General features: G+C 42.3%; 1 protein-coding gene across 2 annotated transcripts; it reads right to left on the minus strand.

Annotated features, from left to right (window-relative positions):
• Positions 1–7,531: 7,531 nt before the first annotated feature.
• Positions 7,532–25,434, minus strand: SAP30L (SAP30 like). Of its 2 annotated transcripts, XM_060240266.1 has the most exons (4): positions 24,570–25,434; positions 23,119–23,241; positions 18,007–18,105; positions 7,532–12,336 (listed from the first exon to the last, which is right to left on the minus strand). In XM_060240266.1, exons 1-4 carry the CDS (start codon positions 24,753–24,755, stop codon positions 12,211–12,213), a joined length of 534 nt encoding a protein of 177 aa, XP_060096249.1. In that variant the 5' UTR covers positions 24,756–25,434; the 3' UTR covers positions 7,532–12,210. The 2 variants fall into 2 exon arrangements, with proteins under 2 accessions (XP_060096249.1, XP_060096250.1); XM_060240267.1 differs by lacking the exon at positions 18,007–18,105 and having other exon boundaries at positions 11,585–12,336; positions 24,570–25,071.
• Positions 25,435–26,424: the final 990 nt, after the last annotated feature.

A 26,424-nucleotide genomic window follows, 5' to 3' on the forward strand; every position in this document is an offset into this window, starting at 1 on the left:
ATTTTTGTGAATTCAGTAGATTTTACAAACTATGTAAAACAATTTTAGGAAGTCCAAATTCCTCAACAGGCTCTTAAATAAAGTCATGGGATAAGAGTAAAGATCCTCTTATGAAGTAATAACTGGTTAAACAATAATGAGGCTAGGAGTAAATGGCCTCCTTCAGTCCAAGGCAACAAAGATATAAACATTTCAAGTAAATAAATATGGACATATCTTATAATTAAGGGAAGTAAGCACTGAGATCTCCCGGGGCATCTGTATCAATCATTCTAGTTGCCCTTTTCTGCACTTTTTCCAATGCTATAATATCCTTTTTGAGGTGCGGTGACCAGAATTGCATACAGTATTCCAAATGAGACCGCACCATCGATTTATACAGGGGCATTAGGATACTGGCTGATTTGTTTTCAATTCCCTTCCTAATAATTCCCAGCATGGCTTGGCCTTTTTTATTGCAATTGCACACTGTCTTGACATTTTCAGTGAGTTATCTACCATGACCCCAAGATCTCTCTCTTAGTCAGTCTCTGCCAGTTCACACCCCATCAACTTGTATTTGTACCTGGGATTTTTGGCCCCAATGTGCATTACTTTGCACTTGGCCACACTGAACCTCATCTGCCACGTTGACGCCCACTCACCCAGCCTCAACAGATCCCTTTGGAGTTCCTCACAATCCTCTCTGGTTACCACCACCCTGAACAATTTAGTGTCATCTGCAAACTTGGTCACTTCGCTGCTTACTCTCAACTCCAAATCATTTATGAACAAGTTAAAGAGCATGGGACCCAGTACTGAGCCCTGCGGCACTCCACTGCTTACCATCCTCCACTGTGAAGACTGCCCATTTACACTCACTCTCTGTTTCCTATTAATTAGCCAGTTTTTGATCCGCAAGAGGACCTGTCCTTTTACTCCATGACTCTCGAGCTTACTAAGGAGCCTTTGATGAGGAACTTTATCAAAAGCTTTCTGGAAGTCAAGGTAAACAATATCGGGTCTCCTTTGTTCACATGTTTGTTTACCCCCTCAAAGAAATGTAACAGGTTAGTGAGGCAAGATCTTCCCTTACAGAACCCATGCTGAGTCTTCCTCAATAACTCATGTGAAGTCGGCCTGTAGTTTCCCAGATCTCCTCTGGAACCCTTTTTAAAGATAGGGGTGACATTTGCTACCTTCCAGTCCTCAGGAACGGAGGCAGATTTCAATGAAAGATTACAGATTTTTGTCAGGAGATCCACAAGTTCAACTTTGAGTTCTTTCAGAACTTTTGGATGTTTGCCATCCAGACCTGGTGACTTATTAGTTTTTAATTCATCTATCAGTTGTAGGACCTCCTCTCTTGTCACCTCAATCTGACTCAGGTCTTTCAACACCCCTTCCAATATAAGTGGTTCTGGAGCAGGCAAACACTTCTCATCTTCCACAGTGAAGACGGAGGCAAAAAATGCATTCAGCTTCTCAGCCATTTCCCTATCTTCCTTCAGTAATCCTTTGACCCCTTGGTCATCCAAGGGCCCCACTGCCTCCCTAGCTGGTTTCCTGCTTCTAATATATCTGAAGAAATTTTTATTGTTGGTCTTTATGTTTTTTACAATATGCTCCTCATAGTCCCTTTTTGCCTGCCTGATCACAGTCTTGCATTTTATTTGCCACAGCCTGTGTTCCCTTTTATTAATCTCACTTGGACTAACTTTCCACCGTTTAAAGGAGTCCTTCTTACCTTTTACAGCTTCCATTGCTTTGTTTGTTAACCATGCTGGCCTTCTCTTCTACCTGTTTGTGCCTTTCCTAACTTGTGGTGTATATTTTATCTGAGCTTCTAGGATTGTAGTTTTAAATAGCCTCCAAGCTTCCCCAAGGGTTTTGACTGTATTTACCTTTCCTTTCAGTTTCCTCTTCACATGCCTCCTCATCTCAGAGAATTTACCCCTTTTAAAGTTAAACGTGGTTGTGCTGGTCTTTTGGGGCAACTCTCTATTTATACAAATGGTGAAATCAATAACGTTATGGTCACTGCTCTCAAGCGGTGTAATCACTTTTACATCTCTCACCAGGTCTTGGGCATTACTTAAGACCAAATCCATCTGCTCCATAGCACAGTCATTGAGAGCATCCAAAAACTCAATCTCTTTCTCTTGACCAGAACACATATTGACCCAATCAATCTGCGGTTAGTTAAAATCACCTATGACGACACAGTTTTTACGTCTAGCCACTATCTTTAAGCCTTCCATCATATTATAGTCGTCCTCTATCTTTTGATTTGGTGGGCGATAACAAACTCCCATAGTTAAATTTCCTTTTGGGCCCTCTATTTCAACCCAAAGCATTTCTAGAAGGGAATCTAATTCTCTTACCTCAGTCTTACTGGACCATATGCCCTCTCTGACATACAGAGCCACCCCACCTCCAACCCTTCCCTCCCTATCCTTCCGATATAACTTATATCCAGGAATCACTTTGTCCCACCGATTCTCCTCATTCCACCAAGTTTCTGAAATTCCCACAATGTCTATGTTTTCTCCCAACACTAAACATTCCAACTCACCAATTTTACTATGAACACTTCTAGCATTTGCGTAGAAACATCTATAATTTCCCAGGCAAGCTAGGCCCGCCACCTTCCTCCTGCCGCCTCGAGACTCTGGCAGGCAGTCCATACTGTTTGTCACTATCTCAGTGGACAACTCTGATCCATTACCCAGTAGAAAAGTGACAGCTAACTCTTCATCTCTTTGAGATGAGTCCTCCCGAACCAGAGACATTTCATCTCCTGTCGGCTTTCCCCCAAGATTTAGTTTAAAAACTGCTCTGCCACCTTTTTGATTTTAAGCGCCAGCAGCCTGGTTCCATCTGGGGACAAGTGGAGACTGTCTTTTTTGTACAGCTCCCGCTTGTTCTAGAAAGCATCCCAGTGCCTAACAAACTTAAACCCTTCCTCCTTACACCATCATCTCATCCACCCATTGAGACTTCTAATTTGTGCCTGTCTCTCCAGCCCTGCATGTGGATCAGGTAGCACTTCTGAGAAGGCTACCTTGGAGGTCCTGACCTTAAGTCTCCCACCTAGCAGCCTAAATTTTTCCTCCAGGACCTCATGACTGCATTTCCCCACATCATTGGTGCCAACATGCACCATGACCACTGGCTCCTCCCCAGCACTGTCTAGCAGCCTATCTACTACACGCGTAATGTCCGCTACCTTCGCACCAGACAGGCAAGTCACCATACGGTCAGTACGTGGTTTTGCCACCCAGCTGTCTACTTGCTTAAGGATCGAATTACCAACTACCAAGACCCCCCCTCTCTACCTGCTCAGGGATGGTTCCTTGGTGCGAAAGGATTCCCGCTCAGCAACTGAAGAAGAGGTCCCTTCTGAGGGTGCATTCCCCTTATCCTCAGCCCGGCACCCTGTTTCCTCTTGACCCTCATGCTCCCTGGCAGCAATGGGGCTGCCACATTCAGAGCGGGGCTCATCTAAGACATCCCCGAGAGTCTTCTCCGAGTGCCTAACTGACTGTCTCTGCTTCTGCAGGTCAGTCACCTCAGCCTCAAGGGTACGAACTCGTTCCCTGAGGACCAGGAGCTCCTTGCATCGAGCACACACCCAAGACTTCTGTCCTGTGGGCAGATAGTCATACATGTGACACTCGGTGCAAAACACTGGAAAGCCCCCACCCCCCTGCTGGCATTCTACCTTCATGATAGCTTTTTAAAAATATACAGTCCCCTTTTAAACCTTGTTTGTTTATGTGGCTCCCCGCCTGAAGAGTCTACTTACCTTATTGGGAAGACAAGGAATCTGGGTTCCTGGTTTTTACACAGCCCCCAGGCTAAGAGCCACAGGCCAAGAGCCCTTTAGCTCTCTGGCAAGGCGCAGCTTGATAATGCAAAGAGGGTGGGGAACACAGCCACGCCTAATCAATCAGCAACAATCACCTTCAATCACCTTCACTTTCAGCTCTTCACACGAACTCAGAAGTTTTCAGCAACTTCCCCAGCTACTGAGCCACAAACCTCACACTTATAGCACTTCTCTGCTCTATCCAACCAATGAACATTTTAATAATCTAGAACCTTAAAAGTACCTTATAAAAAGTCCCACAAAGAATCTGCATGTTAAGATTTGATGACTTGGGGTTATAGCAGTAAAAAAGAATTTAAAATATTATTAAACCCTTTAAACCATTTAAAAATCACTTTAAAATTTGTTAAAAGATTTAGTTTGGCCTACCTGTCTTGCTTTTTGTGTTCTTTATAAACCTGAGAACAGAACCTAGCCACCTGTCTTGTTATTTGGTGGTTCCTGTCTGACAAAAGATAATCTGAGTTTATTTGTTCTGCCAGGGAACCTTTCCAACAGCAGGCTGATAATTTCTCTTTAGTTTGCCGTAGAATAGTAGTATGGAAGATGTTGCAGTGCAGGGGTGGCCAACAGTAGCTCTCCAGATGTTTTTTGCCTACAACTCCCATCAGCCCCAGCCATTGGCCATGCTGGCTGGGGCTGATGAGAGTTATAGGCAAAAAACATCTGGAGAGCTACCACTGGCCACCCATGTAGTGGGCAGCTGAATGTAAAATGGTTCAAATGGCAAATTCTCTGAGTTGCGGGACCCTTGGGGACTATTAGCCAAGCAGGTGTGTGTTTTTGTGTGTGTGTGTGTGGGGGGGGGGGGCTGGACTGGATAGGAAGGAGACAACAATCACCTTTCTTATCAGTGGAAAGATTCAAATTTCACTTTCACTAATATATTGCTAGGTCCAACTCACTAAACACTGTTCTAGTATGGCCATCTTACATGGATATAGTACAGCAGGAAGATGGCAACCAAAGTTATTAAGGGACTGGAACAACTTCCTTTCAAGGTAAGGCTAAAGAATATGCAGCTTTTCAGTTTTGAAAAAGATGACCAAAGAAAAAAGCCATGTACAGGTTTATAAAATATAAAGGTGATAGTCTCTCTTCCCCCAAACACTTGTGATCAGGGGCACCTAGTGAAGATATAGCACAGTAAACACAGGAGAGGCAAAATAAAAGTATTGATTCAAGATAGTGTTGAACAATTAAGCCAGGGATCCCCAATGTGAAGTGCATGGGTGCCATGGTGCTTGCTCACCTTTTCTGGTGCCTGCCAAGTGGTTTTAGGAAGTGGGTAGGGCCAAATCAACAAGGCTTCTGAATGGTTGTTGGAGATTTGATTACCTGTGAAGATTTTTTAAAATGTTGCTTTGGCAGCAACTGCCACCACAGCACAGTCATCTTCACTGAGTGACTGAAGTAAAGCTATGGCAATCATTCTGTGGCTGGCTCTGTCTCCTGTAGCAGCCATTTTCTGTCTGCGCCCATCATGCCATGTTGGAATTCCAAAGGTGTCCACAGGCTCAAAATAATTGGGTACCTCTTGAGTTAAGTAAATAAGTACTTTGGTTTTACTTTCAGGCTTTTCAGTTTTCCTATCCGTTCTTCAAACCAAATGCAAACAAACCATGTCTTTTTGTTGTTGTTATTGGACTTACCTGAAGCCTTTGATACAGTAGATCATACCCATCTTGCTGAGACACATGGAGGCAGAAGTAGGTATAACCTACTGGCTCAAATAATTCCTCATGAATCAGACTCAAAGGTCTGCTGCTGGAGACCAGTTGTCATCAGTGGGGAATCTATCCTGTGGCGCTCCACAGGGCACAATTCTATCCCCCATGCTTGCCAATCTCTATGTAAAGACCTTCCAACAATCATTTGTAGCTTTAGAACTGGGTGGCACCAATATGCAGATGATACTCAGCTCCAGAGCTTTTTTTGAGCAGGAATGCAGTTCTGGTTGGCTTGGTGTCAGGGGTGTGTGGCCTAATATGCAAATGAGTTCCTGCTGGGCTTTTTCTACAAAAAATGCCTTGCCCAGTTCAGTTTGGTGTAGTGGTTAAGTGTGCGAACTATTATCTGGGAGAACCGGGTTGGATTCCCCACTCCTCCACTTGCACCTGCTGGAATGGCCTTGAGTTAGCCATAGCTATCGCAGGACTTGTCCTTGAAAGGGCAGCTGCTGTGAGAGCTCTCTCAGCCCCACCCACCTCACAGGGTGTCTGTCGTGGGGGAAGAAGACATAGGAGATTGTAAGCCGCTCTGATTCAGGGAGAAGTACGGGGTATAAATCTGCAATTCTTCTTTTTCTATATAACCTTATCCAAATCCCCCCACCCCCTGTGATGTGGTAGAGGTCCTGAATCACTGCCTGGCTGCCATGGTAAATTAGCTAAGAATGAACAAATTGAAACTGAACCTAACAAACTGAAACAAAACTAAATGGGTAATACTGGTTAGGAAGGCAGAGATGTTGAATGCTACTGTACTCACTTTTGATGGAGTTCAGTTGACCCTTATTGACTTGGTTAAGGGCCTTGGGGCTTATACTAGACCTAACTTTATTACTAGATAAATAAATCAATACAGCTACAAAACTCAGCCTAGCCCAAAACCCAGCCTAGCCCTTACCTTGACAGGCTGATCTGGCCACCTGAATCCATGTCACAGTAACATCAAGACTAGACTACTGCAATGCACTGTACATTGGTCTCTCCCTCAAAATTAATTTGGAAATTCCAGTTGGTGAATAGCGCAATAAATCAGGTATTATTGGGAGCTAGATGGAGTGTGTATATTACTCCCAACCTAAGACACTTCAGTAGCTGCCCATCAGTTACCAAGCTCAGTTTAAAGTATTAGCTATCACCAGGTCTCGGATTCAAAAGGAGCTCACAGGAGCACAGCTCCTGAACTTTTCTAAGGGTTCCTCCTTCCCACCTTGCCCATTGACCAGTAGGTGCAGCTGCATAACAATCCCTAGATGAGCTCCACCACCTATTTTCTACAAAACAACCCCTGGCTATCACATACAAAGTCCTTCATGGCTTTGAACCTTCATATCTGTGAAACTGCCTCCCCCACCATGCTCCACCATGACAGCTTTGTTAATCAGAGCAGGGTCTTCTGCAGTTGCCAACCTGCAAATGGACAAAATCTCGTGCCTTCTGTTATGCCCCCCATGTTATGGAATGGCCTGCCCGAGGAAATTATTCAAGAGGGCTTTTCTACATAGGCAATAGAGTTGTTGTTTACTAAATGGTTCACAAATTTATTCGAAAAAATTATTAGGGACTGTGGTCTATACTACAGTGTTTAACTTGCTGAAACTAGGTTCCTACTATGTAATTTTTGCATAATTTAGTGGGTCATGTTAATCCTTTGATTCCATTCCGGTTTTAGACTTCTGGTGGGTACTACATTCCTAACTCCCATTGCACTGTTCAATGAACATTCCATAGTGTTGTTTGTATTGACTCACTCTGTATAATCCAACTTGTCCAAGCAATAACAGTGGATTATAAGTAATGTAAATAAATAAATACATGCATTTTCAGAAAAACAGTAAATATTTAGTCTCTGCTTATGTGCTTCAAATTCAGCATGGGTGCCCTACACAAATACAAAAAGCAATACCATAAAAGCAACTAAATCAAATGTGGCTTGTTGCTCAACTGATCATTTATTAAAAATGCGTCTCAAGCATTTATAACTTTATCAAACAGCACAGAGTTTAAATCTCATACACAGTGGAAGTAGGGTGCACTATACAGCTTGGAGAAAAGAATTCTACAGTTTCACTATAAGTTGCTAGATTGCTTTAAGAGTACACAGTTATATTTCACAATTAAAAATACAAGTTTACCCAAAACATTTGGCATAAGTTTCAGTACAACACATGAAGGCCCACCAGAATGAATGAAGGGGAAGGGAAATTGTTTTGTTCCAGTAAGTCCATTATAATTCAAAGGGGTTTAAAAAAAAAAAAGAACTTCTGCCAATATGCTTAAGCGTCTTTCTAGCTGTGCAGAAAGACAAGTCAAAAGGGATAAAAAAGGCAAACCTCACAAGCATAAGTCTTTGAAAGGTATTAAAAAACAATCTGCAGAAAAAGCTATTGCTAAACATTTCATAATGTTATTTCATTGAAATTCTGAGTTAAGGCATTAGCCCCTTCCCCTCCACACTAAAAATTTAAAACATAATTAATGAATTGATGAATATGGATAATGCTACAGAAGAGTAAGAATTGTCTTGCATCTTTTTTACATCTACAGGAAAAAAAATCCAAGACATCTAGCATCATAGCAGACCATGTGAGATAACACGTGAAGGAGAAACAATGAGCAACTTTGTCAAAATAGGCCCTTTAATCAATTCTGTGAGCATTGAAATGTTCATTTTAAGACGTGAAGATTCATCAGTCTCTCATCTCAATACACAAGATGAAGAATCAATAGTGTACTGCATGCAATAGTTTGCCATTTTAGACAAACATAACATATTTCTTCGGATCACTTCCAATTACATGTTGAGAGTTTCCATCTTACTTATATTTACATTAGGATCTAGTAACACAAGATAAAGTGCAAGGCTCCCAGTTTCCCTACCACCCTCCACCCTACCCCAATATTGCATTTAGCTAAAATTTAGAATACCTTTAGAAAGATTTTTCTCAGACAAATCATCAACATTTCTGGGATATGTCTTGCGCATGGCTATTTTTACTCTACTTTTGAAGTCTAAAAATAGTCTAGCCATGGGCTACTTTGGCTTAATTTTTTTTTTTTTTTGCTGGCCTACGCAAGAAGTTTTCTTACTGACAAATCTATCAGGTGACAGAACATAATGTTTGTTTGATACGGCCTTTTGAACCCATAACTTAGGAATTTCATAAGATCAATGGCAAGGCTATTTTTTATGAATCATAATTCATGAAGTTCCTTGCAAGATAAAATCTGAACTTTAATGCAAGAGTCTGTTTTGTAATATTTACACACTGCAGAAACAGTCTTGGAAACTGAATCAACCACATGAAATGCTCTCCAATAAGTATCTGACTACTATGAATCACATTCTGCACTTATGTAACTTGAATACTACAACTGCCATTGCACATTCCCTTCCCTTTGCTCTCTCCTTCATTCAGCTCAAGGGATGAACAAAAAATCTTCCACTAATAGAATTACAGCAATAACAATAACAAATAACGCACTGAGGATCACCATCTTTGATGAAGTTAACCTCATTACAGAAGATGTGCCACATTAAGGTCTTCAGCTCTGATGCAAAGCCCATTAGGAATAATGATGGCCCTTCTAGTTTTATGTGGGTTCTTACATTGGTTTGAAGGCTCTGAACAGTCCTTTTTACTTTGGAGCATGTTTAATTCAGTAAGAGAACTGGCCAACAATATGACCTTCCACTAATGGTCTTTAAATGTAGAATGCCTACTAGCTATAGTTCATTGCTGAACAGCTCCATGTGAGATCCATATCTGATATAACATTAAATACAACCCACCATTTTGTATGAATGAACATGTCAATGTGACTCTGTTCTCACATATTCTATTTTAGCCATTGCTTAAGGATTCATATCCTTTGAAGCTCAAAAATGCTGATGAAGGTTTTATTAAAACCACAAGGAATTGGAAAGTTTTCCTTAAATGGCATGCAGCATAATCTGCCATTATATTAAACAATTGCATTGTGGTGTTTTCGAAGATACAACACTAGATGTTCAAGAACCACAGGCTTCTCCCTGAAGATAGATATTGCTGTTATCAGGATTAGAATTTCTAGCACAAGAAGCCATGAAAGTGGCCCATTCTATCCACCATGACATTGGTTTAATGCTCGTTGGTGAAGCTGAGAGTAAGGCATGTACAGATGTCTCAAAGACAACAGGATTCAAGATTTATGACATCAGCAATTCCTCAGATTCTATGACGCGATCCCTCAGTCTGACAATCATTTGAAACTTGTATCATGAAACATGCAAGTTTTACTTCATTTGATTTCTTTGAAAAACAGGAATTTTGAGATCAAATCAAGCAAAACAGCTCCTGAGCAGGTAAGCACCTGCTATCACATTTCCCTGTAAATAATTCTGAAGTTGGCTGACACAGTGCCGCACTTGCTTGCTTTAAAATAAGCCCTAACACAATGGATTTTATTTTTGGTCTAGAAAGGATGCACATTTCTTGTCTTTCAGAAGAGACTTTTGCCATGGTCAGAATGCATACACAGATATCCTGAATTCACAAAAGTTTAAAAGACCTTGAGAAATAACCTCAAGATGTGAACTATGGAACATGGCAGTTGGCTTGGCTCTTTCCATGAAGGGAGAAGCAACATTGTGAGATCAACTTTAAAACACCAAGCATCAATTTGAATTACTTAAGCACTATCTCTACTTAAATATGTAAAAGAATGTTAAAAATGTGTTCAACATACATATGCAATAAGGCTGTCTGAGAAAAAAACACACTCATAAAATGGCATCCAATGAATTGGGATATTTCAGTGATAAGGTGTACTGGCCACAGATACTCTTGTTTCTTGAACATCTATTTTCAATAGAAACCGACACAAACAGCTGTAAATTAACTTTGTATAATGTTTTAACTTTGCATCTGGTTTTTCACACACTTTGCCAGAACTAAAAAATTAAGCATTTAGTTCTACATTTCTATATACTTGCAAAACGCAGCATCTTTCAAAAGGTAATGACTAACCAAAGCAAAATTACATTTTTGAAAATTAAAACCCTCTATCAGAGTATTACCCAAATGCTTGAATGTCAGCCCATCTCTCACAGTAAAATGTTAAAAATTACTTCATAGTAAAATTTAAAAACAAACAAACTATTTTTGGAGCAGATTCTCTTATTATACAACATATTGTTTTCAGTGGAGCTTATTTCCAGAACAGGAGATCAGGACCGATGTTTTCTGAAGCAAATCTAAGGACTACAGCAGTAAAGGACAGGTGATGTTAACAATTTCCAAGTTTATGAATAAGATGCAAAGAGACCAGAAGGAGGTTACAGCCTGTTCTTTGGGAAAATAGGTAGGTCTCTATAGGCTATGACCTGCCACATGACAATTCAGCAGCCATGTACAGTAGCCCTCTACAAGTAGCTTTTGTTGTGTATTTCTGATTAGAGAAATAAAGATATTGTCAAACACCTGGCCAAAATACATGGCTGCGGGGCTGTGTCTGTTTTGTAGCTCTGTTTTAGAAAGTAACACTTTTTCCTGTATTGAGCTAAATGGCAAAATTGTACGTGCACTACAGCACAAACAAAACTTTGAATCCTAACAGGGTGGGGAACTGTATGGAATTTGCATCACAAAAATAATGATTGTTAGGTTATTACTGCACATTTCAGGAAAGTGCAGCTAGGAGAGACAAATGATTTGTCACCAGTTCTCACCGCCAAATATCAGGGCAGAGGCAACTGTCAAAACCAAGCCATATCTGTCTACTGGAATAAACACTATTATTCCCAGGTGGTTTCAGTTAGACTCAAGTATCAGATGGGCCATTAATGCAGAAGGCTTAGGCCTGCACATTGCATATGTCTTATAAGAACTAGATAAATTGCAACTCAAATAGCTTGTGAACAATAACAATAACCATCACAGCTTTAATCTGGTGTTTCATGTACTGACTGAGGGCCCACGGCAACTGAAGAAAAGTAATGTTTAGCATCAGGGTAATGTACATACTGAACTCTAAAAGAATAGTATGTACTGTATCTAAATGTTGCTTTCTACCTGCTAAATGGTAAACTTTAATAAAACATGGGAAAACCTAAAATATTTAATAACTTTTGTGAATTCAGTAAACGTTTCTAACATTTCAGCAAATAAGAAAGGCGGGCTATCTTAACATTCCTAAACTACAACCCATATACACAAAAAAACTTGTGAATGTCCCTTGTTTTCATAGGTGCAGACAGCGGTAACATGATGTGACTCAGAAACAGAAGCTGCAGACCAGATTTTGTGCAAGAATCCCAGTGTTGTGCCTAACCTGTGCCAGTATGTACTACACATAGATTATACAGTCTAGTCCAAAAATGATAATCATGTCTCATGTGGGGCATGTCTTATACTCAAAGATGTAATTCAGTCCTCTGGGCAGCCAATGACTGACTTTGTAGAGTTTTCCAGTGATACTTTAAGTTATATGAAATAGCAGAAGTCAAACACATCCTGGAGTGATATATTCTATATTCTCTAGTTTACACTTTACAGAAGTGTTTGAAAGTTCTTCATAACGCACCTGATTTTTAAAAAATATCACACTCAATGTCCAAAGTCTGCCTAACCTTCATTCTAGTTTGCCAGTTTCTGATTTCTGATCCAACCTGCTCTTATTACTCTTCACCATATAGATGAAATAAGCAAGGGTCTCCTTCTCATTCACTGGGATGTTCCTGAAGTGGCGGCTGACAGTCTGAAAAAGTAAATTAAAAAGCCTTAAATGGTGGACTAGCACATCAGCTACAGTTTTGCCACAGCTGGTACTGAAATTTTAAAAAACTAAATACAGATAACTATACATCATGGCAAATTTGACACCAGCATTTAACATCATCATCATACTTGCTATGTATTTATAAAGCAGAGTTCAAATTAGAAGAACTAGCTTTAATAACATCTGAAATAACAGGTTTATTTCACATTGAACATAAAGGAAATTTCCACCAATATAGTATTTAAAGAATACAAATAAGAAGCTAGCACCAAGATTTCTTATCTGATTCACAACAGAAAAAAATGTACAATGTGTTTCTATACTCCCAGTCTGTTCAGTGAAATAACATAATGCAACTTACACTGTTAGTAACCTATAATTCAGCTAACTAACTAACTAACCATTTTGTCCACAAATAGAAATGTGAAGGCCTGGGAGAGGGAGAAGAAGGTCCCCTGTCCTCTTCAAGGATTATGTCTCCATTTTTCTAATGGAAAAACAGATTTTTGGGAACACTGGGGAAAAAACCCTCCTGTGAAATAGTTTATCTTGTGAAATAAGTGAAATGCTTTCTACGGCAAGATTTTACTTCAGGGGTCTTCTATGTGATGTCTACTGAAACTTTCCAGGCATCTGCCAAGTGTTTTTAGAAAGTGGGTGGGGCCAGGTGGGGATTTTTGAGTTTTGTTTATGTTATAATATAGACAGAGACATTATGTAAAGTACTTTACCCATGCAAATAACAGAGTGAGATTCTAAAAACACAGTGGGATCTGATTCGACATGATAGGGCTGCATGGCTAAAACGTTTAATGTATCTAACTGGAAATTCTACTGATATAATCAGAACTTCCCAGTTTAATGTAAGATTTATTTTTAGATTTATTTTTATTATCCAAGTGGAAGTTGATAATAGCATCATTCCACCAAAGTTTGTTCACTTTTCAAAACTAAATTCTGTTCTTATCAAAATCTGGCCCGAATCTCCTTTACTGTTCACATATTGTAATAATAATAATAATACTTTTTATTTATATCCCACCCTCCCCGCTGAAGCAGGCTCAGGGCGGCTCACAACATATTAATTCAATATAATACAATAAAATCTTATAATTCAATAAATACTACATTATAAAACCATCGTTTAAATCAACATTCCAATTAAAATTAACATTTATGGTGCTAAATTTCAGGTTTTTAATAAATTGATGGCAGAATACAACAGCAGCAAATCTATCATTCTCAGTATTCAGCAAAGGCCATCTTAAAAAGAGTAGTCTTGCAGGCCCTGCGGAATTGCTCAAGACTCCGCAGGGCCCGCACTTCATCCGGAAGTTGATTCCACAGGTGTGGAGCTGCGATAGAGAAGGCCCATTCCCTTGTGTTCTTCAATTTGGCCTCCCCCAGCCCAGGGCTGTTCAGCTGGTTTTTTCCCACTGACCTCAGTGCTCTCTGGGGTTCGTATGGGGAGAGACGGTCCCTCAGGTAGACAGGCCCTCAACCATATAGGGCTTTAAAGGTAATAACCAGCACTTTGTACCGAACCCGGTATGCAACCGGCAGCCAGTGCAGCCCACACAGCCCCGGCTGTATGTGCTCCCACTTCGGGAGCCCTAGCAATAGCCTAGCCGCTGCGTTCTGCACCAGCTGCAGCTTCCGGGTTTGGCACAAAGGCAGCCCCATGTAGAGGGCATTACAGTAATCCAGTCTTCAGGTGACCATTGCATGGATCACTGTTGCTAGGTCCTGGCGCTCGAGGAAGGGGGCCAACTGCCTCGCCCGTCTAAGATGAAAAAACGCAGACTTGGCAGTGGAGCTCTCATCAACTCTTCAGAGTCAACTGTCATTCTTACAAGAAATAGTGCAGGTTGGAAATGACTAGACTCTTGAGACCAGGGGCTAACTGTGAGAAACATTTTTTCCTTTTTGTACTAGATGCCTAGAGAATGAAGACAGATATTGCCAGATGAGGGGTTCTTAGCTAGCTCAATATGTTTACTTATTTTGTGTGTATACAAAAAAATAGTTTATATACGTTAATTTTAAAAGCATCCTGTTAAACAGCTTATGCTTGAAATGTTGGAAGAACTACTATCAGAGTTATGCATAACTTCACTATCTGGCATTTTGTGATTGGCTATGCCTCCCATGGTAGCCATTTTGAGATTGTGCCCAACACTGTCTGTCAGTATTTCAAAGATGCCCAGAGGCTCAAAGAAGCTGAGGACCTCTGTTTTACTCGCTCAAAATGTATACCATGAAAATTTGTAAGAACGAACCTATATTTAAATAATGTTAATCAATAAACCCTCCAAGCTTGGAGTCTTCTGAGCAAAAATTCTTCATTGTAAAGTACTAGCATTAAAGTTGTGAGCTTCTGCATAAATTAGCTTGCTCTGGGGCCATTTTGCTTGACCTATGACAAAAATGTGTGAGCCAAAGACTAAGCATAAATATGAGAATTCTAGGCGGTGTGGTGCCTGTTATGCAGCTCCCAAAGCATTCCCATTATGGGAACACCCTCCCCCCAAGAACAGGCACAAAGCTGTGCCAGCAAAAATGCTGGCACAGTTCACTGCCGGCCATGGTAACTCCAAATTCACTCCACCTCCACACAGCTGCAGTCACACCCATGGAAACCCAAGCAGCTCAGGATACCTACCAAGTGCCCACCCAATCAGTACACACCTCTCATCAGCCTTGCCTCACCTTGGCATCCAATCATAGCCCCCCTGTCCTACAAATGGTTCCAGGAGGTTGCTCCGCACTCCAGAGGTAGGACACATAGCATGGAATGTTGTCTGACAACCCCCTGTCATGAGGACCTAGAGAGAGCCCACCTGTACCTTGGTGGCAGGCAAAACTCAGACACAGCACCAAGCACTGCTGGGCAAGCACCTGGGAGGAATACTCACAGGGCAAGCAAACTCCACACTCTGAGGCTGACCTCTTCCAGGTACACAAGAAGCTCCGCCAGTATTCCATGGGGCAGCAATGTATGAAAAAGTAAACAAGGCTCCCATTCCCCAACTCCCATAGACCTACAATGGTGGAAATGAGCTGCACTGTACATGGTGTCTCCCCCTCAAGAACTTAGAAGCCAAGGGAGTGAGCTGTGTGTCCCCAGATGCATATGGATCCCGCACAATAAGCAAATAGGCCTTGGTGGTCACAGAAGGCCTGAACACTCAGGCTGTAGAAGTGGTGATGATTACAGTATACTTGCAGCTCCTTCCAGGGGACAATGATGGCTACATGGATGCAGTCTATGGCCCCTACTACATTGGGCAAGATTCTAAATTCTGTGAAACCCTGCCTTGATGGATGGCAGGTTTCACTCCTCAATGTGGAAGAGCACTTGCTCTTGAAGGCGCTCCAACATAGGGTCAAGAAAACTGTGTAGGTAGTGGCTGGCCAAAGACTGGGACATCTCGAGGACCTTTGCCATGATGCTCTGGAAGGATCTGGTGACCAATATTCTCAGGGATAGTAGGACATTCTGCAAGACAGGGATGTCATGGGGAGCTGGACCTTAGCCCTGGAGGGCTGGCCCAAATTCCTCACACAGGATCTACCCCATGGTGGTGGGTGGCCATGGCACTGAGGTGCTGTGTGGTGAGTATCATGGGCCCTGCTACCAACAGGTCCAAGTTGTGGGGCCTGAAACCTGCTACCCACTACCTTCTACTGCCCAGTGGTGTCCTGACTGATTTCCTTGTGAGAAAAGTATACTTATAGAAGTCTGCTAAGCTGCCTGGATATGTGTAGTAAATGTTTTGAATATGACAGGATTACTGTAACTATTGTATTCTAGATGTTACATGTACAGGTATCCTATGAAGCAATCATACTAGATGATATTCTGTAGTGATAGAAGGTAACAATAAAGTTTCCTCAAAAGAGCAGCTACTTCTTGCTAAGATTTCTGAATAATGAATCAGTACTATTAGTATTAGGGAAGCAGTATCAATAGATGGACCTATTTGTCAGTGTTCTAATAGTTAGAAACTCACTAATACTTTCTTCCCATTACAAAGAAAGTGGAGGTTTATTCTATACCATTTTGTTGGGAAAAACAGAAGATGCCTCATAACTGTTAAAATGGTTACAAGATGCCTCATAACCTCTACAATGGTTTTACAAGTGAAAACCTGTAATTTTTTTTGGGGGGGGGAGGGGGATCCCTTCCTCATTGTTGTTGATTCAAGCCAATCTTTGAACAGCATTTTTTAAAAATGAAAGACCAGGGGAGACAAAAGAAAAAAACAGTTTCTTTTATATACTTGTTACAACTCAAAGCCTTCCACATAATAAATAAGAGAGTTGGAAGCTAACAATAGAACAGCTGCCCCACCCGCAGCCCTTGTGACTCTACCAGCTTCCTCAACTACATGACCAAGCTAGGGGGGGAGGGGATCTCCAACTCTCTCTCTTGCAATTTTATTTTATTTTGCATTTTAAAAAAAACTATTCATTTCCTGCACAGCAAAAAGAAAATGAGACTGAAGCTTCCCTGACTGTGCCCAGGGTCATTTTGGAAGCCCCATACACATCTTATATTTTTAAAGGTTTTTTAAAAAAAATTAAAAAAATCCTTTTTGAATTTTTCTGTGAGAGCAGCACTCATCCATTAGGGGGCATTGCCCCAAATGTCCTCCATGGCTATAGGTCTGTGTAATTCCCTACTCAGTTGGAAAAGGGAAATAGCTCTAATGAGTGGAGTGATTCTTGGTGTGTCTAGAGAAGGATTTGGGATACTCGGTGGTGCATCCTTGCCTTCTGAAACTTGAACAGTCAGTTAAACCCAAGAACTTATACTGGAGTGTCTAGTAGACACTGAAAACAAAGCCTCTAATCTCAAAAGGTTCTAAAATTTTGTGAAAAGCTTAAAGCCTGCTGGAAACATATGAACTCAAGTTTGTGAAATTACAAAGTTACCTCAAAGTTATGATTGAATCACCTCAGACATTTTATTCCTGATTCCACCTGATCTTCCCCCCTCTACATTGAATAAAATATTTCATTTGTTTTTGAGCTTTCAAAAGCCTCCTGTGTGCCATTTTTAGAAATATAAGTTAATGAGGTTATCTTGCCTCTTCCCTCAAGTTCCTGGGCTGAGCCAGTATCAAGATATAATAACATGCCCTGATTTGGATAGGCTGATCTTGTCAGATCTCAGAAGCTAAGCAGGGACAACCCTGGCAAATACTTGGATGGGAGATCTCCTTGGAATACCCGGAAGCAGAAGCAGGCCACTTCTCTGAATGCCCTCCATGCCCCAATAGAGGTCGCCAGAAGCTGCCATGACTTCTAGGCATGCAAGCACACACACAACGCAATAACAAACAACAACATGACAGGGTGGGACAACCATAAATCTTCAATAAAAAGAAAATAGATAAAAGGGCGGCTCAGTCAGAAAGGGAAAGAAAAACAGAGGGAAAATCCTACATGTGAGTGAGGGAAGAGGTCAAGATTGCAATACATGCACGCAGCTGAAGATAACTGAAAACAGGCAGATGTCTCCAAATACCACTAACAATAATGACTGTAGGCTTTAGTATCAAGAATGAGTAAGTATTCTCATAGTGGAGAGTAACATGCATTCCACATTATGATTAACAGATGGAAAACTTCTAACCCACTTACTTCTGCTAGCTGAGCTTTATTGAGGCCAGGTCTTGTTTGCAACTTGTAATGCCTTTTATAACGGCGTAGTGTGTTTACCTGGAGTTGAAATAAGTCAACCTGTAAAACAAAGATGGCATGATGCACAGAGAAAAGGCAGATGGCTACCTATATCCTTACACTAAGTAAGAAACCATAAGAAGCATCCCCTTTCTATTTCAAACTAAGAAATTTTAGATCAAGATATAGGTAAGTAACACCTAAACAACAAGACACTAGAATACTGTTAGTACTCTCCATGTATTTTTCAGAGAACGGATCACCTAATTTGTGGTCTTTCTTGACTTAAGACATTATGCAGGTGCAGTGAAAGGAATGTCATTCTAGCCATTTATTTTGCAAAACAGGAAATCACCATCAGATCAGAAGCCTTTTGTTGCTTGCTCTCCTTAAAATAATTAAGGGCAGACTATAGCTGTATAGCATATGGAGAGCATAATTTGTTCTGACTTCTGAATAATTTAACTGTGGTATGGAATCCCAGTTACTGTGGGGGGGGGGGATTCTAGTTTGTTGAAGTACCAACATTGGGGTTTTACAACAACTTGGGAGTTAGATCACAGACCTCTGAAACCAGAACTGCTTTAATTCCATTTTGGCTATAAGAACAGTAATAGTGACACATATAACAGTAGAACAGGTTTGAGCTCATCACTAACAAATTCTGTTTGTGGTTTCCATAATGTCTAGACTGCAGTCCCAGTCTACTTATATAAATACCCCAGTCAAACAATCCAATAATACAGTTTTTATTGATATGCATTTCAGCATAAAATCCACATTTAGATTCCCTCTTTAAAGTGAACATAACATCATTTCTAGAACTTACAACAAAAATAAAAATACAAAATTTAAAAAATCAGTTTAACTTGCATCTAGATATATTCCAAACGCAAGCCCTTTGAAGTACATTAGAAAAAATCCAGACCTTTGCATTCTGTTCTGAAGTCTGTTGTCAAGCAATTGGAAGGGCGATGGAATTTAAGGTGACAAGGAAGTGTATGGTCTGGGAAAGCAGGAAGTGTACTTAAACCAATAGTGTGATAAAACAAGGCTCCACCAGCTACTTGTGCTAGGACACATACAGGTGGCAAGAATGGCATTGAGTTTAGAACGTAATTTAAGGACTCTGCTGTCACATTCATACTTATATTAGCTTTGGGTGACTACAACTAGCAACAATAATAATCCAAAAGAATCTTTTGTGGCTTCAGGAAAGCCGTATTTTGATTAGAGTGCTTTCCCAAAACCCTGTTACAAGGCTCACTACTCACAAAAAGTAAACCAAAAATTATACTGGACTATGAATTACTAAGAGTATTTTGTTGGATACAAAATCCAAAATTTTGACCACTGAAAAGTCTTTGACAAGTTATACCTTAAGTTAAACTACTTCACTGTGTTGTTAAGATGATATGGGGCATTCTTAACGCCTCAGCTTTTAAAGTACTGTAGTAATGAAAGATTAACTGGAAAAACAAATCTTCCCTTAAGCTTAAAGAAGTATTCTCATTGATGTAGGAGAAAGTGTATGAATATGACACTTCACACAATTCAGTACCTTTCAACAAAGTTCATTTACTTAATACAAGGAATGAAAAATAATGCCAACCTCATGAGTTAAGAAAGGGTTTGCAACTAGAGATGGGAACGGACCTAATTTCATGACAGAATGGGTCCTGGTTCATGGTCTATTTGCCCGGTCTATGCATTTGCAGTTTTGCTGGACTGCCCATGGACCGTAATTTTTTTTAGGCGGTCCATTTGGTCTGTTGGGATAGTCTGTGGGCCAGACGTACCCAGAAAATCCTTTGAGGCCCTGCCGCTGCTGTGGTGTGCTGCAAGTGAGCTCAGGAGGCATTTAAATGCCACTGTGCTGCAATCTGGAAATAAACTCAGGAGAAATTAAATGCCTCCTGAGCCCACTTCCAAATTGTGCCCATCATGGACCTCATGAACCACAAACTGATTCATAAACTGTGAAAGTCCATGGTTTGCGAAATTCACAAACCATGAACCTCCATTTTTCCGGCCCATGCCCATCCCTACTTTCAACTCATTCAAAAGTGGTAGTTTCCCAATGTTATTTGATAAGTAATGAAATAAAAACTGAAAAGTTGGATGGAATAAAAACTGAAAAGCTGGATGTGGGATGCTCTGAGAGAAGAACCCAAGCATTCTTTTGCTACTTGATATAGCACTATCCTGATGCTCTGCCAGGAAACCTGATAATGCACATCAAGCGACTGAACTCCTTAAATGGGGATAAGGAAAAACAGAGGTGTATTATTACAGTATATACAATTACAGTCATATAGATAAAATGGTATTCACAATATTACTTATGTTTAAGGAAGCATTTATCCACATTACTTTAGGATACTGAAAATAGCATAAGCTCTCAGAGCTGTTTAACCTTCTTTATCACTTGATTAGAACATAAAAAGAGTCCTGCTGGAATAAATCAGTGGCTCATCCTGTTTCAGATGGTGGCCAACCAGTTGCCCTAGAGCAAGGGTTTCAAACTCATTTGTTATGAGGGTCAGAGCTAACAAAAATGAGACCATGTCAGGCTAGGCCATGTGTATCATAAAATGTAATGTCAGGTAGCAGAGATATAAACTTTATAAAGGACACAGACAATCACTATTAAATATTTTTTAAAAAACTTAAAATAAAATATTCTTAAAAGATTAGAACTCTTGAAATATTTTGTTTATTTAACAGCTTCTAATAACTGACACCTCTTGCTCTGAATTATTGCATCAAAATCTGGAGACGATGCCTGCATTGTAGCAAACTTGAATATGCTGTTCAGGTGTGTGTGAAAGTTGCAAACCTACTTTTGATTACAGAAATCTCATGGTCAATGCTTTGAGCCTAAGACACAGAGAAAAACATGAAATGGCTGGGAATTATGAGCTTTTGTACATGTTGCTTTGTGTGCTGGTCAGCCAATGGAGAAAATAGAGACTTTGTTCTGTAGCTCCAGTGCGACTGAACAAGCCTGGCAAACCAAGCTGTGATGCAAAAGGAAGCAAGAGAGAGAGAGAAGGAAGCAGATGACAGTGAGATGCTCGTGGGCCTGACAGGAGCCCTCCGGGGGCCTAATCCAGCCCTTGGGCCACATGTTTGACACCCCTGCCCTAGAGGCTAAGGGCTCCACTGGTACTGGTATTCGAAGGTGTGCTGCCTTTGAAAATAGAATTTCCCTTAATCCCACAATTTAATTACTTGTTGATCCTGGGTGCAGAATGACAGAAAAGTAGTGCATCAGCCATCAAATTTTGTTTCTGAAGACCCAACAAAAATTAAAATTATGTGCATTCAACTTTGACAGTTTGATCCAGGTCCATAGCCAAGAAATTTTCAATGGGGCGGGGGGGGGGGGGGGCTGGAGACAACTGCTCCCCCCACAAAAATAAAAGAATTAAAAACTCATACAATTGCCAACCTTCTGATAATCTGGGCCCTTCATTCAAGAGCTTGGGGGCTCTTTGAAGCATAGGACCCCCCTCCCCTGCCTAGAGTACCAGTCTTGCACCCTGACAGCTCCCTTCTGGAGCAGCCATGGGAAGGGAAGCTGCTGTCACATTAAGTGCCCCTCATACCCACCACTTTTAGCCTTGCAAGAGTCTCTTTGGTGCCACGGCCAAGGCGGGCTACAGCTAACTTGTGTAACCACCTGCCAAGGACTTGCAGGTGGCTTTCCTCAATGTTGCTTCCTCCTGGTCCCTGGAACATGCCTCACTGTCCCCTCCTCTGCATGTGTCCTAAATGGCCTGTCAGATGGGGGGCAGTGAGACAGCAAAAGGCAGTGGCAGGCCCATTAGCCTGGGGAAGCAGCAGGTCTTTTGCTGCCCTGCTTGCTGAGTGCCTGTGGGGAGGGAAGGAAAGCAGGGGAAGGGAAAACAGGCAGCCTCCTTCCTTCCTGCCATGTGTGGGGAAGAGAGAGCAGCAGGCAGAGGAGAGAAGCCTGACTTGGTGATCACTCCCCACACCGCTCTGCAGGGGCCACCGACCACCAGTAAGTTACCAGACAGACTTGGGCTGAATGGGAAGTTGAGAGGGCCTTGCAGTAAGTCATGGGGTTAGGACCCAAGGGGTCACACTGTAGCTACAGGCCTGGTGTGAACCAAATGCCAGTATATACATATGGAACTCTTAGTGCGTATTCCTCCATTTTTTTAAAACAAAAAATTAAGAACAGGTACATTTTATAGCACAAAAGAGGGCAGTGTGGCATGATTCAGGACTGACTATTAAAATAACCCCTTGTGTTGACAGTTCCTTGAAAAACACTATTATTTAAGCTGGACCACAATGAAGAAAGAATGAGCCTAACTTAACAGATGACACTTATCAAATTCTGATGTACTCCTCTTCCCTTTCCAGCAATTTCTCTCCATTCGTAGTCATGGTGAGTCTACAGACCAGCTTGCTGGGATAGGCTCAACTGGGTGTAGAAAGGTCAACCTGGAGAGCCCAGCACTCAGGGCTGGCCCTGGGATGCATGGCACCCCAGACAGACTCATCATCTGCCGCCCCTCTCTGTGGTGCTGCACCCCACCACTCGCATGGCAGATGAAGAGAAGAAGTGGGAAGGAGAAGGAAGCTATGGGGAGAAGGCGGGGCAGACAGACGAAGAGGGAAGCAATGAAGAGTCAAGCGATGGGGAGGGGGCGAGCGAAGAAAGAGGGAAGCAGAGGAAGAGGGAATTGACAGAGAGGAGGTGGGGCGGGCAAGCTGTGGAGGAGGGGAAGCGGCGGGCGGGCAGAGGAAGAGGCAAACTAGCAATTTGTCTAGGGTATGGGGAGGGCCAAATTTGGCATCCCCGCCCTGCCAGCGCCCAAGGCAAATACCTAGTTTGCCTAATGAGCAGGCTGGCTCTGCCAGTACTATAGCTCTTTTGGCATCGAAGCAGCTGACATGGTTGAAATAGAAGCTTTCAAATTGCAAGATGGAATTTGCACAACATAATTTCTTTATAAGTTGGCAAAGTATTTACAGGTCTAATAAGCAACATCTGAACAATGGTAACAAAATAACCCTCTATTTTAGTATGTTAGGTACCTCTGGGACATCTATCTCATGCTCTGGGGAGTCTCCGCCATCATCACTGGTCTTCCTCTTCCTTTTGTTTCGAACACTCTGAATGAAGTTCTTGTGGAAATCACATATATATAGATGTCTTACCTAAAAATAACAACAAAAATGGAAGGAAGAGACGGGGTTAAAAATTAGTGCAGTACAAATGTATAGTGACATACACAACAAGTAAAAACCTACTAAATTATTACCTATTAAGGTTCAGATTTTTAAAACTGTTACTACAAGGCTGACCTAAGAACAGTACAAGAACTGGTAGTAGAAAAGGACATAACTATTTCCACTATCTTGTCATTTCAAATTTAAAGTTTAATATTTCTGACTGAACCAAAGAGTGTTTTACAGAGCAGTGCCGCTATGCTGGCTAGCAGCCGCAATTCCTACTGCCACATACAGTGGCGCTCCAGTTTGGAAGCCTGATGTGACAGATGTCACTTAATGTTAACACTAATTGCCTGGCAACAATCTGCTTGATGCTAGCCAAGAAATAAACATGCCTGCAGATTTCTATTTTGAAAGATGTTTTCAATCAGTTGAGCATTGGAGATTTGACAGTATTTAAAGGAACTTGTTAAACACAACCATTTGAACTTTACAGATGCACGTTTGTAAAAATCAGATACAAATGCATGTCATTCACAACAGCTTCCTGTCAGAATTCACACTGCCAAGCAGTCATTGCCTGAAATATGTTTATACTTTTTATATGGCACTATAGGCCTATCTGACTCTCACTCTTAAAAACCTAGGAGTCATTATAGTCTCGGACAACAGCATAAAAAGGCAGCGTTGGAATATCTGGCTGAGTTGTCAATCTCCCCCATTTGCTATTATTGCTATGGATTGCTAACTTTGCATTCTTGATCTATATTCCTTTCATTTTGCCTCTCACATAACTAATAAATACATTTACACTCCAAGATCAATTGGCTAGGGTTTTGTTGTCTTGTCAGTACCCATTAGCTTCACTTACTGTTGGATTTAAATTACAGTGAACAACAGTGTTTGCTATAGCTTGTAAAGAAGAGGCTGTACAAAATATGGTTTCCAAAAGCCCACTTATCCTGTGTTAGATACTAAAATTAGCCTCATCAGTGGAAAGCAAAATCTGTATTTACTGAGGTCTCTATGATGGTAACACAAACCACCAAGAAACAGAGTGGGTTTGTTTTTTGTTTGTTAAATCTTCCACCAACTTAGTGCCTCCCGGTTAATTTTATCAACTACAGTAAAGGTAACAGAATTATTCTTAAGCTCTGCTGGTATCCAACTACAGGGGTGTTTTTATAAGAACAACAAATATTCCTGACAGATTTTATAGTCTTTAAACATGGTAACTACCACAATAACAAACTATGGACACACACTGTCAAAGAGTCCGGTACAACAAAGTAAGAATCTCCAGCATGACTCACGCTTTTGTCAATGTCCAATTTCAGTTTCTTCTGTGAGATGCTCTTCTGGATCCTCTTGCTGAAGGAGGCATTGCCAGCCGGGCGGACACAGCGGTCCCCGTCGTCAATGAGGCAGCAGCTCTGTCCATAAAAAGGGGTGGTGGGAGGCCCATCCCGACTGTCTTCCTCGGTGCTGAAACCATTCATCGCAGCCTCCCACCAACCCCGGGAGACAGGCGACGAAAGAAGCAGCACCTCTCCCGCCCCGCACAACTTTGCCGGGATTCCCCAAGACTTCCTCTTCAAGGCGCACCTCGAAGCCTCTTCGGCCTACCCACCTGCTCTTAAAGGGACATCTCGAGCAGGCTGCCAACAGGGACGAAGAACACCCTCAGCCCCCGAGAAACTCCTGGGGCCCCTAGAAACCCTCAATCCATTCACGCAGTCCTGGCGCCACTAGGGGCCCCTAGAAACAGCTTCTCGTGTCAGCTCCCCCTCGGCTCATTTGCCGGCTGCCCCCAGAACACCCGCAGACCACAAGGAGAGACTCCCCCACCCCCCTCAGGACACCCTTGTTGCCTCCGCCTTTCCTTGAGAGTCCGGCGGGGAAACAGGGAGGAAGGGGACCCCTGCAGCAACTCTTGCCTCCCGAGCCCCTTGACAACGGCCAACCGGCAGAGAAGGGCGTCCCTCGGGCTGCTCAGCTCTGAGCCCCGGAGCCGGCAGCCCGGTACTTGCCGTTGTGCCCGGCTGCCGGCCCCTTCCGCCGACCTCGTCAGGCAAGACCCTGCCCGTTACACCCCGACAGGGGACGAGGACGACACCGAGCCCAGGCCAGGGAGCCGGGACACCCCGAGCCGCCAGCGCGCCTCCCTCCCACCCTCCCAAAACCTGCCCGCTCTGCCTCCTCTCCTCGCAGCGGAAGTCCCGTCTCTGAGCCCGTATTGGTCGACAGAACGCGGAAGGCGGGGTTTGCTCCACCGCTCATACAACTTATTGGACGGAGCAGCTGTCTGTCAGCACCTATAGGATACTTCCTGCAAGGGGGGAGTTAGTTGATCTGTGTTTGAAGTCCTGGAGGGGGTGGGGGAGAGGGAGAGATAAGCGAGCTAGAAGCTGAGGAACTGTAGAGGTAAGGGGATGTCGCGCCTCGGGTGGCTGTGGTGAGGTGAGACAAAAAGGACAGGAAGCAAGCAGCGAAACTAGGAGAGTATTGGCTAGGGCAATACGAGGTACGGAGGAGGGGGAAACAAAAAATACACAAACAAACGGAGAAGGGCAATAGATGCAGAAATCTCGGGTTTCCTGTGGCCCAGAACGGGAGGCAGAACAGAAGGGAGCAGGGTCGGGTTTTGAAGAGCAGGGAGTTGGGGTTGGCTGCAGGCTGGGCTCAGGAAACGGGGCATGAGCTCAGCCAGTAGGCATGCCGGACAAAGCGTCCTGTCATTCACGCATCCAGGCATGCAGAACGAATAAAATGCTGCCTGAAAACACTAGATCCGCTAAGCCTGACCTTGGCTCACACAATTCCCTAGGCACGGGCTGCCACTGGGAAAAGAAAAAAACAAAAAGCATTTCCATCACTTTTCTGGTGCTAGGTCGATTAACCACGAGCAGCTGCTGCTTGCATTGTTTCAATTTATCCGACTGATTAATGGCCCCAGTAACTGGCTACTATGGAAAAAAAAGCTCCAAGATAGTCATAATACAGATGGTTCCTGCAACAGGGTATCCCTCAGTGAACGAAGTGGTTTATGTGGAAACCGAACATACATTTCCACTGACCATGGGCAACTCTGATCTTGCCTGGACCAAGATTAGTTATTGGAGAATCAGACGGTTGCAACTTGGTCAGATGGAAAGGAGAAATAGAGCT

This window comes from Heteronotia binoei, chromosome 5 (genome assembly GCF_032191835.1).
Source record: "Heteronotia binoei isolate CCM8104 ecotype False Entrance Well chromosome 5, APGP_CSIRO_Hbin_v1, whole genome shotgun sequence".
Lineage (NCBI taxonomy): Eukaryota > Metazoa > Chordata > Lepidosauria > Squamata > Gekkonidae > Heteronotia > Heteronotia binoei.